The following is a 12,657-nucleotide window of genomic DNA, read 5'->3' as shown; positions in this document are numbered from 1 at the left end:
TTCCAGTATTGTCTGTGTAGATTGTGATACCACCGTGAATACAGCAGCATCTGGTCTCAGATTGTTTAAGACTGTCAAATAAGATATTGTCTGTACAGTTCAGTCGTCCCAATCCAAATCTGGTTCTTTTTCTGTCCAATCAGGAACATTTCGTACTACCAAAACAAATTGTCCCAAACTCTTCCACTCCCGTTGTAATGACGTGTGTGGTGGTGTCCATTCCTTGTGTAGTGCATTTAGTTTGTCAGTCAGTCTTGTTCCTGCCACCACGACTGATATACCATCTGAGTACAGATAATCATGATTTTGTCTGGTGTGGGCTGTTATAAGGTTTACAGTATCTTATACTACATAGTCACGTGCAATGAGTCACTTCCTACGTCATTTTGTGGTTGTTCAATCATGTCTTCAGCTGTTTGCAGCAAGAAATCTCCTGATCTTGTGGGAGGTTTGTTTGGAATATCTAAGATGTAATAATAGAGTGCTGGGTTCCTACTTTGTAAGATATTTAACTGTCCTCCCAGTAATTCCTTTTTTTCTTTTTACTTCTATTTCTCCTGTCAGAGAGGGAATTAAGCCCAGTCCTAGTTTCAGCAAGCCATCTCTTCCCAACAAACGTACGGGGCAAATTAAAAAGTTGCATTTTGGGAGCATTAGTTGTGACAGTTTTGATGGGGAGATGGTTACTCTCTTTCTCATCTGCGGCCACAATTATTAAACGTTTTGCATAAAGCTCCATAAATTTCTCCTTCCTCTGTCAGAAAGGTGTCAACTTTCTTTTTCTTATTTTGTAGCACTCTTTCTGCGTGTAGTGCTTGGTTAACGTTATGTTACAAGCTGCCAGTCGGTTTGTCAACCCAATGTTTTTCAATCCATTGTTTTGTAGGATTATTTGAATTTGCATGAAGAGCATTTTTTAATTGCCCTTGATACACACACCCTGGAGTGTGATCTTCAGGAATGCCACTGATTGCTTTAAAACATGCAGTCATTTCAATTCTATATTCTTTAAATGGTTCATTATTTTATTTTACTCTTCCAATGGCAGAACAATTTGCTTTTTTTCTCAATCTAGCAGATGTGCGCGATATTAACCCTCGAACTCCCTGCTGCTGTGAGAAAGTACTTTGCTGTCATACAAATTTATTGTACTTCCACACCATTTAAGTGGTAAGATTTTCTCAAGTCTTGCGTTCCCTGGACGAATTATGTTACATCAACTTTATGGCCATTTTCACAACATCTTGAGTCCAGCCTTTTTTTGTTGTTGTTGTTTTTTTGTTGTGTGTGTTTCTCTTATTTTATCCTGCAGGTTAACTATATATATTTTTTGTGTGTATGTTGAGCTGGGCAGCAAAGTCATATTGTGTTATCCACAAATTTAGATGTTTTATTTTAGTAGGTCATTGGCTTTATACAAACTTCTTGTCCTTACACATTATTATTTTTTTTCCAGATGTTCTGTTTGAACTATTTTACTATTTATCAACTATTTTGCTCTTGTTTTTCCCCTGTTGGAGTCAGTGGTTCACCGAGGGTGACTATACTGACTTCCCCCTGAACAGGGTGACAATTACGTTCTGTTTGAGGTAATTCTCAAGCTTCTACCACAAGTGGCGGAGAATTCTTACCTCTGCATCCTCAAACAGTTGTCACTCAATTTCCTATTCAAATGAGGTAGCGAACCTCCACTCACACTTTTACACATGCACACGTTTTACGGAGCTCACATACAGGACACACCTTGCCCTTTTCTCGGTTTTATAAATTAGTCTACTAGATAGGGACTAGTATTCTCGAGGTTTGGTTCTGCCGCAGTCACCCAGACGCGCATTCACTCATTCCTCATGAGTGTTGGAGTTTCCTACTCACCAGAGATGCCTTTACTTCCTACGGCTTCTTGTCAACCCTCAGCCTCCAGGCGCAAAGTCGAGGCCCAGTCCCAAAAAGGGTCTCAAGTGCCGTGGCCACGATCTTTGCTTGGATGTCAACTCTGCCCCTGGAAAGCTCAGGTATCTTGAGTTCCGCCTCGAAGGACCAAGTAAATGTCAGGTTCACCAATCAGACATTCATTAAACAGGACAAAAAAGGAAGCAAAGACACCAATTCAAGTCTCGCGAGGAGAGAGGAGAGAAACTCTCGTACAATTCACCACTGCACTCTCTGATTATCCTCTCCTCAGCACCTCTATTTATTTAGTTTTAAGACGCCTCTTATTTACATGGATGTTACAAAAAGGAGACGGCAAGCAAAACAGTTGGAAACAAAGTGTACATGTTTGTTCATGTGCGTGTGCATGTGTGGAAGATTGCTGAATACATTCCTGAATACATGTGTGGTCATCATTTCAGGCAGCAGTTCAAACAGTTCTGATGATGAGATGTTTTTGTTGTTGCTATCTCTGCTAGGAGGCTGCCACGTTATCTAGAGCAGAGCAAAGCATTTCTTTATTGGAAGCAGATGTAAGATAATTATGATCACAATTATTCCTACAAGCGGTGATTTCCAGCCTTCAAGGATCATATTTTCCAGTTAAAAACCACACAAAAAAAAAAACTTCACGTAACTTGACTTGATATGACTCAGTAACACTATGGCATGGGACAAGGCAGTTATGTGAGCTGATACTTATGAATACACATGCATATTCAGACAACGATCTGGCAACAAGTGGCATGAAAAACAAGGCTTAAATATCCAATGTAATCAGGGCGCAACAAGGTGCAGGTGCTCCCAACCAGCAGGAGTGCACATGAGGCCAAGTCCCCGCCCGCCACGGCTGCTGTGAAACACGCGACTTATTTCTGTGCTTCTGGAGCAGCACATGATGCGCTAGCTCGCTGTGCACGTGGCCGTGGAGAACCACACCCCTGACAGATTTATTACATGGTGTAAAAATGTGATGTTAATTTTTAGGGCTGGTCGGGAAATTGGAACCACAAGCTTTTTTTTAACGCCTTAATTTTTGTTAATATAAAAAAACAATCTCTGTGTGGGACCGGGGGATCCCCCAGGCCACTCCTTTTCTTTTTCTCTTTTTCTTTGTATTGGTCACCTTTTTCATGCCTTTGGTGTTTCCATGTCTGCAAAATATCTGCCCTTGAAACAAATGAAAAAGTAGCTCACTGTTAGATAATCCATTTGCCTGTACCTTGTTTATGGCATGGTTTATGTTAATGATCTGTATATGATTTAATAGTATGAACTGACTATTCCTTATGTTTCAGTGTGGGAAAGCTCTGCCGGGTCTGACCAAACAGGAACAGTGCTGTGGAACCATTGGGACATCATGGGGTTTCCACAAATGCCACAAATGTCCAAACAAACAATGTAAGTGCTGTGATTAATTTTTAAAAATCAATTTTAGAATTAGGCTTACAACTGAGTACACAAAATGTTGGATGGGCAAGTACCAATACCAGAGCCGATACCAGCTTTATTTCAAAGAATAAGGTACGCATGAATGTTGTCAATATGAACCACCAATGCTCAAGGCAATAAAAGTGGCCGTTCCATCTCAGATCCACCTCACCAGTTGTCAGAATGAAAGGAATGTCTTCGTTTACAGTTAATTGACTTTAGTTAGGGCGGCACGGGGCTGTAAAGCTTTGGCCTCACAGTTCTGAGGACCACAGTTCAATCCCGGCTCTCCCTGTGTGGAGTTTGCATGTTCTCTCCGTGCCTGTATGGGTTTTCTCTGGCCACTCCGGTTTCCTCCCACATCCCAAAAACATGCATTAATTGGACACTCTACCTTGCCCCTAAGTGTAGTACTACACCCCCTAGCAACACTCGTATTTAATGTTTCATTGTTGTCGATATAATGATTTATTTTTCACATCCTGTTTACAATTAGTGCTTTGTCTTTTGTCTTTTTTTCTCCCCCTCTAGAAACCTCGTTTTGTTTGACTGATAGATTCTGATTATTATTAGTAAACATCCATTTTAATATTAAGAAACCACAGCAGCACCTTAAAAAATTAATTGTAGCACAGTAAAGCTGTTCCAGCATAAAAGGGATAGAGATTCTCAATTTTGCTTGACATAACAGCCGAACAGGAGAAAGAAAAAAAAAAAAGAAATTACTCAGTACCAGTGAGTATTGGAGTAAATACTAACAGTGGTATCTGTCTGAAAAAAGGCAGAATACAACATCCCAAGTACAGACAATGATGTGTAGAAAATTGACAATATGTAAACGTGTAAAAAAAAATCCACACATTCTATCATGTATTGTATTCGCCAAACATTTACCGTAATTTCTCGAGTAGAATGCATTTAGAGGTATAATGCACAAACCCGAAGTTGACCTAAAAAAATCAGGAAAACTCTTCTACAAATGTACAATGCGCACCACCAATTTGCTGCTTCCCATATGCTCAAAATATTAGGAATGATCTTTATTTATATTTTTTTAGGTTTGTACTTTTATTGTTTTTCAAAAAAATGTCCGTACAACAATCATTAACAATAATCATTGTGGATAAGCTAGTGGTAACTTAATCTTGGAACAGGCCAAAGGACACGCTTGTGTCCTGGTCCCTGCAGAATCCATCAACCAACTAAAATAAATGTTCAACGATGGCATAACATTTTATTAATAATGTTGATAACACATATTACAGTCTTAAATAAATAGACTATTTAACACTGTTTAACTAAAAAAAAAATGCATTACACATTTGTGCATAAAACGTTTGTGCATAGTGCAGTTTATCCACTACATTACACATTCTTGGCCAAGACTTCAAAAGAAACACCAGATTCATCTCCAATCTGAAAAATATCCATCGTATAGTGAAGAAAATAAATATTTGACCACCCTGCTATATTGCAAGTTTTCCCACTTAGAAATCATGGAGGGGTCTGAAATTTTCATCATAGGTGCATGAACACTGTCTTCTTCTTCTTCTTTTCCTTTCGGCTTGTCCTGTTATGGGTCGCCACAGCATGTCATGTTTTTCCATCTAAGCCTATTTCATGCATCTTCTTCTCTAACACCCACTGTCCTCATGTCCTTCCTCACAACATCCATAAACCTTTTCTTTGGTCTTCCTCTCGCTCTTTTGCCTGGCTGCTCCATCCTCAGCACCCTTCTACCAATATACTCACTTTCTCATCTCTGAACATGTCCTAACCATCTAAGTCTGCTCTCTCGAACCTTGTCTCCAAAACATCCAACTTTTGCTGTCCCTCTAATCAGCTCGTTTCTATTCCTATCCAACCTGTTCACTCAAAGTAGAACCTCAGCATCTTCATTTCTGCTACCTCCAGTTCTGCTTCTTGTTGTTTCTTCAGTGCCACCGTCTCTAATCCGTACATCATGGCCGGCCTCACCACTGTTTTATAAACTTTGCTCTTCATCCTAGCGGAGACTCTTCTATCGCATAGAACACCAGACACCTTCCGCCAACTGTTCCATCCCGCTTTGACCTGTTTCTTCACTTCTTTACCACACTCTCCATTGCTCTCTGTTGACCCCAATTATTTGAAGTCATCCACCCTCGCTATCTCTTCTCCCTGGAGCTTCAGTCTTCCTCCTCCGCCCCTCACATTCATGCACATATATTATGTTTAAAGGTGGATGTTTTCTGTGAGAGAGGTAATCTTAAAAGAAAAATCCAGAAATCACAATGTATTATTTTTTTAATGATTTATTTGTGAGATACAGCTGCAAATAAGTATTTGAACACCTATCAGCTAGAATTCTGACCCTCAAAGACCTGTTAGTCCACCTTTAAAAGTCTGCCTCCACTCCATGTATTATCCTGAATCAGATGCAGCTGTGTGAGGTCATTTGCTGCATAAAGACATCTGTCCACCCCATACAATCAAGAAGACTCAAACTTTTAACATGGGCAAGACCAATGAGACAAAATTGTACAACTCCACACGGCTGGAATGGGCTACGGAGAAATCGCCAAGTAGCTTGGTGAAAAAATGTCCACTGTTGGAGCAATCATTATAAAATGGAAGAAGCTAAACATGACAGTCAATCTCAATCGGAGTGGAGCACCATGCAAGTCCTCGTGGGGTCTCAATGATCCTTAGAAAGGTGAGGAATCAGCCGAGGACTACACAACAGGACTTGGTCAATGACCTGAAAAGAGCTGGGACCACCGTTTCCAAGGTGACTGTTGGTAAGAAACTAAGACGTCATGGTTTGAAATCATGCATGGCACGGAAGGGTGCCCCGCTTAAACCAGCACATGTCAAGGCCCATCTTGAGTTTGCCAATGACAATTTGGATGATACAGAGGAGTCATGGGAGAAAGTTTTGTGGTCAAATGAGACCAAAATGGAACTTTTTGGTCAGAATTCCACCAACTGTGTTTGGAAGAAGATGAATGATGAGTTCCATCCCAAGAACATCAGCCCTACTGTGAAGCAAGGGGGTGGTAGCCTCATGCTTTGGGGGTGTTTTTCTACACATGGGACAGGATGACTGCACTGTATTAAGGAGAGGATGACTGCGGCCATGTATTGTGAGATTTTGGGGAACAACCTCTTTCCCTCAGTCAGAGCATTGAAGATGGGTCGTGGCTAGGTCTTTCAACATGACAATGACCCGAAGCACACAGCCAGGAAAACCAAGGAGTGGCTCCGTAAGAAGAATATCAAGGTTCTGGCGTGGCCTAGCCAGTCTCCAGGCTTAAAACCAATAGAAAATATTTGGAGGGAGTTGAAATGCCGTGTTTCTCAGCAACACCCCAGAAACCTGTCTGATCTAGAGAAGCTCTGTGTGGAGGAGTGGGCCAAAATCCCTCTGCAGTGTGGGCAAACCTGGTGAATGTTTGACCTCTGTAATTGCAAACAAAGGCTACTGTACCAAATATTAGTTTTCTCAGGTGTTCAATTTTTTTTTTTGCAGGTGTATCACACAAATAAATCATAAAAAAAAACATACATTGTGATTTCTGAATTTTTCTTTTTAGATTATGTCTCACATAGTGGACATGCACCTATGATGAAAATTTCAGACCCCTCCATGATTTCTAAGCAGGAGAAGTTGCAATATAGCAGGGTGTTTAAATACTTATTTTTTTCACTGTAGCTACCTTTGGTGCAACACTGTCAAACTCATCATTGATGAATTGGTCCAGTTATATTGCTTCCAGCATTCATGAACAGTGATCCCATCCTGCTCCCACAGCATGTCACTCTGTGCCATCCATGGTGTTTGTGAGGGAATTTTTTTTTTTAATCCAAAGAGTCTTGGTTCACATTATTTCTCATTATTGTCAGTGCTTTGAAGGGACGGTCCACCGTGCTAATAGTGGAGTCTCTTGCCCCCGTTCCGCTACAATCTGTAGTAGCTCTTCATACCGTCAGGTCGCGATCAAAACGAAAGCTCAAACTACGTAGAAATGAGTGTAATAGGGACTTAAAAAAAGCAAGCATTTCAATCGTGTGTGCTATCGGTTTTTTTTTAAATGATCGTACGGTCGTACTCCGCACTTTCAGGTCATGTTGATTTGCTTCCAGTTTGGCCCCGTCAGGTTTGGCAGAAGTCATGACATATTTCTTTTAAAAGCGGCTACACAACTAGCCATTGTAGTCATCAGTTTTTGTCTTTGTTTATGTTAAAACACATTAATGGGAGTCATTTCTGATGTTTGGTTCAGTAGCAACAAATATGCTATGCGAACGATCGTAAAATGGAAACTTCCCCCCCAGAAGGTCAGAGTTCAGATTGGTGAAGCACATTCCTGTAATATAAATAAATGTGTAACATAAGACATCGAATATTATATCAAAATGTATATGTATAACTTTTTTACCACTTTATGTACCTGTATACGACTATACAATGTGATTGTATGTTTTCTTTTTCATCCATACCTAAATATAATATGCTCTATTGATTTTTTTAAAAATATTTTTGGAAAAAAATGTGCATTATTTTATTTTTTCCGGTAAACAAACCAGTGTCACCTCTTGAGCCTTTCTTCGAACATGATTTCAATCAGTGATTCATTTAAAAGTGTAAAGGCCACCCATAATGTTAGTAACACCTAATACTATATATACTGTGAATAGCCTATCCAACACAGATGTTAGGGGTCAGTGCAAGTAAGTTCAGGTTGTGCTTTTAAACTGTTTGAGTTGTGCACTCTCAAGTTGAATAGCTATTTATATATATATTTTTTTTTATTATTTTGTGATTGTTGAACTAAGTTGCCCATGACAAAAAAAAAATTAAAAAAGTTGGAGCTGATATTGAAAGGAAAAGCATAAATGGATCTGTAGTTTATTTTTATCTTAATTAAAAGTGTCACAGACCTGGTGCTCCTTAGTGTTTAGGTGTTGAAATTAAATATTGAAGGTCAATTTGTCAGGATAAGTCTTTCTTGCTTGCTCTGCATGTATTGTATCTTTTGCTTTTGCATCTTAAAAACATTTGACATCGTGTTGTGACACACTTTTTCCTCAGACAATGATTCCCTATTAGTGGATTAGCTTTCAAATATCTAATTTTTCATTAGTTTTGTCAATCATAATTAGTAACGGTGCTCTACAATAAGTTGCAGTTTGTGCTTCTCTCTATTTATGTTTAAAAAGATGACACATATATTTGATTCATTTTTTTTTTTAAATGCTTTGATTTATATGAAATTGTATTGTGCCATAATGACCCATGGGTGTTTGACCTGATCTCAGTTATCTTGTTTGTGTCTACTACCCAAAACGTTTTCCACTTCGGTTGAATTCATGGTCTACAAATATTTCAAGGAAATACATTTAAATGAATCCAGAGATCTGTTAACCAGTGTGATATTTTTATGGGTTCCTCTGATGTAGTGTTTGTGTAAGAGGTTTCTCTGAGGGATTGTAATTTCTTGAAAGAATTCATTGTCAACCTTTATGCTATCCTGGGACTGGAATGACAACAATCCTACACACTAATTCTGTAAACAAGGGTTGGTCACCAATAGCAGGGATGCTTCAATTTTGGCACAAAATTTGACTTTCTCGTGGCACTTTCGCCCCCTAAGGACATCATGTATTGTGGGAAGAATAGTTCAACAAGAACTTGAATTGCTAGTTTTTGTTGGGTTGGAATTTGTCCTATATTTATCAAATAAGCAATATCTTATATATTATCTGTTAGTAAATCTATTTATAGAGCTTGTGCACCTACATCATCAAATTATGTCACTGGCCGGAAGTGTCAGTCAAGCAAACCGTTCTTCAATGCGAGGTCAGTTGGAGACGACGCAAAAATACGTTTTATAGCACGTTGCCCGGAGTTTTGTCCGATACCGTTAAACATTTAGAAGGTGATAATAAACGAAGGTACGTGGAAAAATGGGAGCCACTTGGCATAGAGGACCTATATTTAATGCCAAAGTTGATGTTTTTGCCGATAAGAAATTGGACTATTAAACTGCTTCCGCTTGTCTTGGACAACTGGATCTACACATGTATCTGGTGAGTAAGTCGTTGAGATTTACACAGAAGAGTTTGAAAGTATAGAAAAGTCTGGACGCATACAAATACTTCGTTGCTGCATCTGTTCTCAATCAAGAATAAATCGCACATAGTCATGGAGCCACTCAGATTTTTTTCAATAAAAATACCAATATTTAAATAAATGACCCCAGGTTTTACACAAACGGTTGGCTCCTCTGTACACGAAGCTTGTCGCGGCCACATGTTGAACTTCGGTAAAACTATGTGTGACCGACGGTTTATTTTCTTTTTTTCAATGCACATTGGACTCATTTGAAAATAATGCATATTTAAAAAAAAATAAGTATGTTGGGAAGAGGTTTACTGAAGATTAATGTGTGGCTGCAACACGCATCATGTATGTTGGAGACGACTCCCAATCGTTGTTTTTTTTCTTTTTTAAATGCATTGTTCTCAAATGAGCCAATTTCGCATGATAAATACTTCTTGGGAATTTGAGATTGAGAAGAATAATTCCTACCTGAAGTGAAGTGATTGCTACACAGTCGTGTGTATTTGGTTGGGCACCATCCATCACGTTTAATTGGCGAAATCCATTAATCTTTTCGTCTTTTCAGCTGGTATTCCACAAAGTGATCTCTTTGAATATCTCTCTCATCTGTTGTAACAACCAACAGCACAACAAGTCTCGGGCATTGTGAATATTCTGCTCTGGTTCAATGTCCCCAAAACTGTCAAGCAGCTCTTTTTGACCGGCAATATGGCGCCATGAAAATGGCGACGTCACATGCACAAGCTCTATATGGATTGTACCCTGGGTAAAATTACTGTTGCAAAACAGCGACCACATGTTGTCCTTCTTTACACTGCATTCAGCAGTGACTCTGCTGGTTGCTGCCAAGCAGCAAGTTTCATTTTCCCACAACAGATTTAAGGACCAAATAACAATAAATACTAAAACCAGTGTAAGGCTTGATGATCAATAAAGGAATTCTTCTTTCAGCTTGTCCCGTTAGGGGTTGCCACAGTGTGTCATCTTACATGAACGCACACTTGTTTGGCCCAGTTTTACACCAGATGCCCTTGCTGATGGAACCCCATTGCATTTAGCTGGGGAGAGAAGCTTAAAGCACCTGGTATTCCCAGTCGGTATCCGATCCAAGTACTAACCAGGGCCAAACCTGCTTAGCTCCCCAGATATGAAGTTCTCAGGGTAGCATGGCCGTAAGCGATCAATAGGAATTCATTTGTATAAAATAGACCTTGACACCAAAGAGTAAGGATGACAGGAAATCAACCCCACTCATAACCTGCTGTGTGGAAATCTGGGACCCGTAAATCTGAACCACCTAGCTGTGGTTCCCAATACATACTGTACCATCCATAATGACTCCTGTGGATGAACTGAGAGTTAGACAGAAGTATAGATTACCATTTGAAATTATAAAGTGTGTGTAAGTGTGAATGTGAGTTGTAAATCCATATAATCCATTCATCCAACAATCCAACAATGGTGAATGTATCTTATTAATTGATTTTATTAATGATTTATCACATTTAAGAATAAAATTACTTGCATTTCCCCCATTTTAATTCTCTATTTTCACTCAACAGTTATTCCTCTGATCGACTGCCCTCAGGGTTACAAGAAAATCAACAGCACTCATTGCCAAGGTAAAAACTTGCAACATTCTGCATTAATCTATTTGAATTATTTATTCTGTGGTCTCATTAATGCATGGCTTTGATTAAGTCAAAATTGATGAAGTAATTATTTTAAAAAAGAAAAACACCTATGGCACATAGTTTTTCACTGCACTACTGTCTCATTTATTTGACTCATTCCCATTTTATCCATGGGGTTCAACAGGTGGCCCGGTGGGCGACTGGTTAGAGCTTTTGTCTCACACTTCCGAGGCCTGGGCTTCAATTCCCAGCATCCTCCTGTGTGGAGTTTGCATGTTCTCCCCGTGCCTGCGTGGGTTTTTTCCAGGCACTCCAATTTCTTCGCACATCTCAAAAACATGCAGTAATGCACAGGTGCCCAGACTTTTTTACCCCAAGATCTACTTTTCAAGCAGCCAGTCTCTCGGGGGGGATGTAAGAGAAAGCAAAGGAGAGACCGTAAATAGGAGGGCACCTTGCTAGAATGCGAACCTGAGTCAAGCGACGAGGTGGATGATAGGCTGACGTCAACATTGTAATTTTTTACATTTCTGAGCAAACACACTAAGCCCGTGAGTGCTCCCTGCACTGTGAGCAACATCAGACGTATGCACTGTGTCATCCATTGAAGTTACAAGGCTCATTAAAAGATTCAGATTACAGCAGTTACATTCCCATCGGAATATTTTTAAAAACAATTTGATTTGTTTTTCCAAACTTACAATGAAAATGTCAACAAACCAACAAAATACATTGCCAACCAAACCAAGGCAATTATGAACTATAAATTTGAAAGGTCACTTCCAACTCTGTTTCATTTATTAATTTTTTTAATCCATAATGATATCCCCATCTGTTTTTCTTGGTGTAAAACTGAATTAGTGCTCGGAAAATATCTCTCGCAATGGATGTTGAAAGCTGAATGATACTCCCAAACAATTTTAAGGTTAATGTTATGTTGCTTCCTATATTTAAAATACATAATCAGCTTCTTGTGCACTGCATTGTCTGTGCTTTCATCCTCGATCAGACTGTGCCATGGGGGAATTGTAACGTAGACCATCTCATCCTATACTTTGACTTTAGCGTCAGACCAGACCTTTCTCACTTGAAAAGAGAACATCTCGTCCAGTTTCATCACTTTTTCTTCAATTATTCACATACTCCAACATTCATGGCATCTGAAAGCAAGAGCATTTCTTTTTTTACTTTTGCCATTATTATCTAGAGTAAACATAAGCAGCATGTCTAGCTCATCTTTGCTCTACGTTGCCCAGACTGTGTTGCTAACAAACCACCGATGGTGGGCGTTGTCATTATAAACCACATTGATTGGCTGCGTGAGTACTGTAACATTTGTAATTATGAGTGTACCCCTGTAAGAGTGGAGGGGGCCAGTAAAGGTGAACAGGTGGGAGAGTGTGTGGCTGAGCAGCAGGTCTTTGTTAGAAAATGTTCCTTATGCTGCCGAAATGTATAAAAAAAAAAAAAAAATGTCATCGGCTGATGTCTTTTGGGGGGGTGGGGGGTGGTGGAAGATGCCGTCTCGTGATCGACCAAAACTGCCGATCACGATCG

General features: G+C 39.5%; 1 protein-coding gene across 11 annotated transcripts in view; it reads left to right on the top strand.

Annotated features, from left to right (window-relative positions):
- The window catches only part of ltbp1 (latent transforming growth factor beta binding protein 1), a 183,492-nt gene that overhangs the window by 84,715 nt on the left and 86,120 nt on the right, over nucleotides 1-12,657 (top strand). For all 11 annotated transcript variants that reach the window (XM_061836278.1, XM_061836282.1, XM_061836279.1 and 8 more), the window contains 2 exons: nucleotides 3,228-3,330; nucleotides 11,029-11,088. In XM_061836278.1, the coding sequence (XP_061692262.1) occupies nucleotides 3,228-3,330; nucleotides 11,029-11,088 (163 nt within the window). The remainder of the gene's footprint in view (nucleotides 1-3,227; nucleotides 3,331-11,028; nucleotides 11,089-12,657) is intronic.

The sequence above is a fragment of the Syngnathoides biaculeatus genome, chromosome 12 (genome assembly GCF_019802595.1).
Source record: "Syngnathoides biaculeatus isolate LvHL_M chromosome 12, ASM1980259v1, whole genome shotgun sequence".
Taxonomy (NCBI): domain Eukaryota; kingdom Metazoa; phylum Chordata; class Actinopteri; order Syngnathiformes; family Syngnathidae; genus Syngnathoides; species Syngnathoides biaculeatus.
Note: the sequence above shows the minus strand (reverse complement) of the source record. Positions and strands in the feature narration are given on the sequence as shown.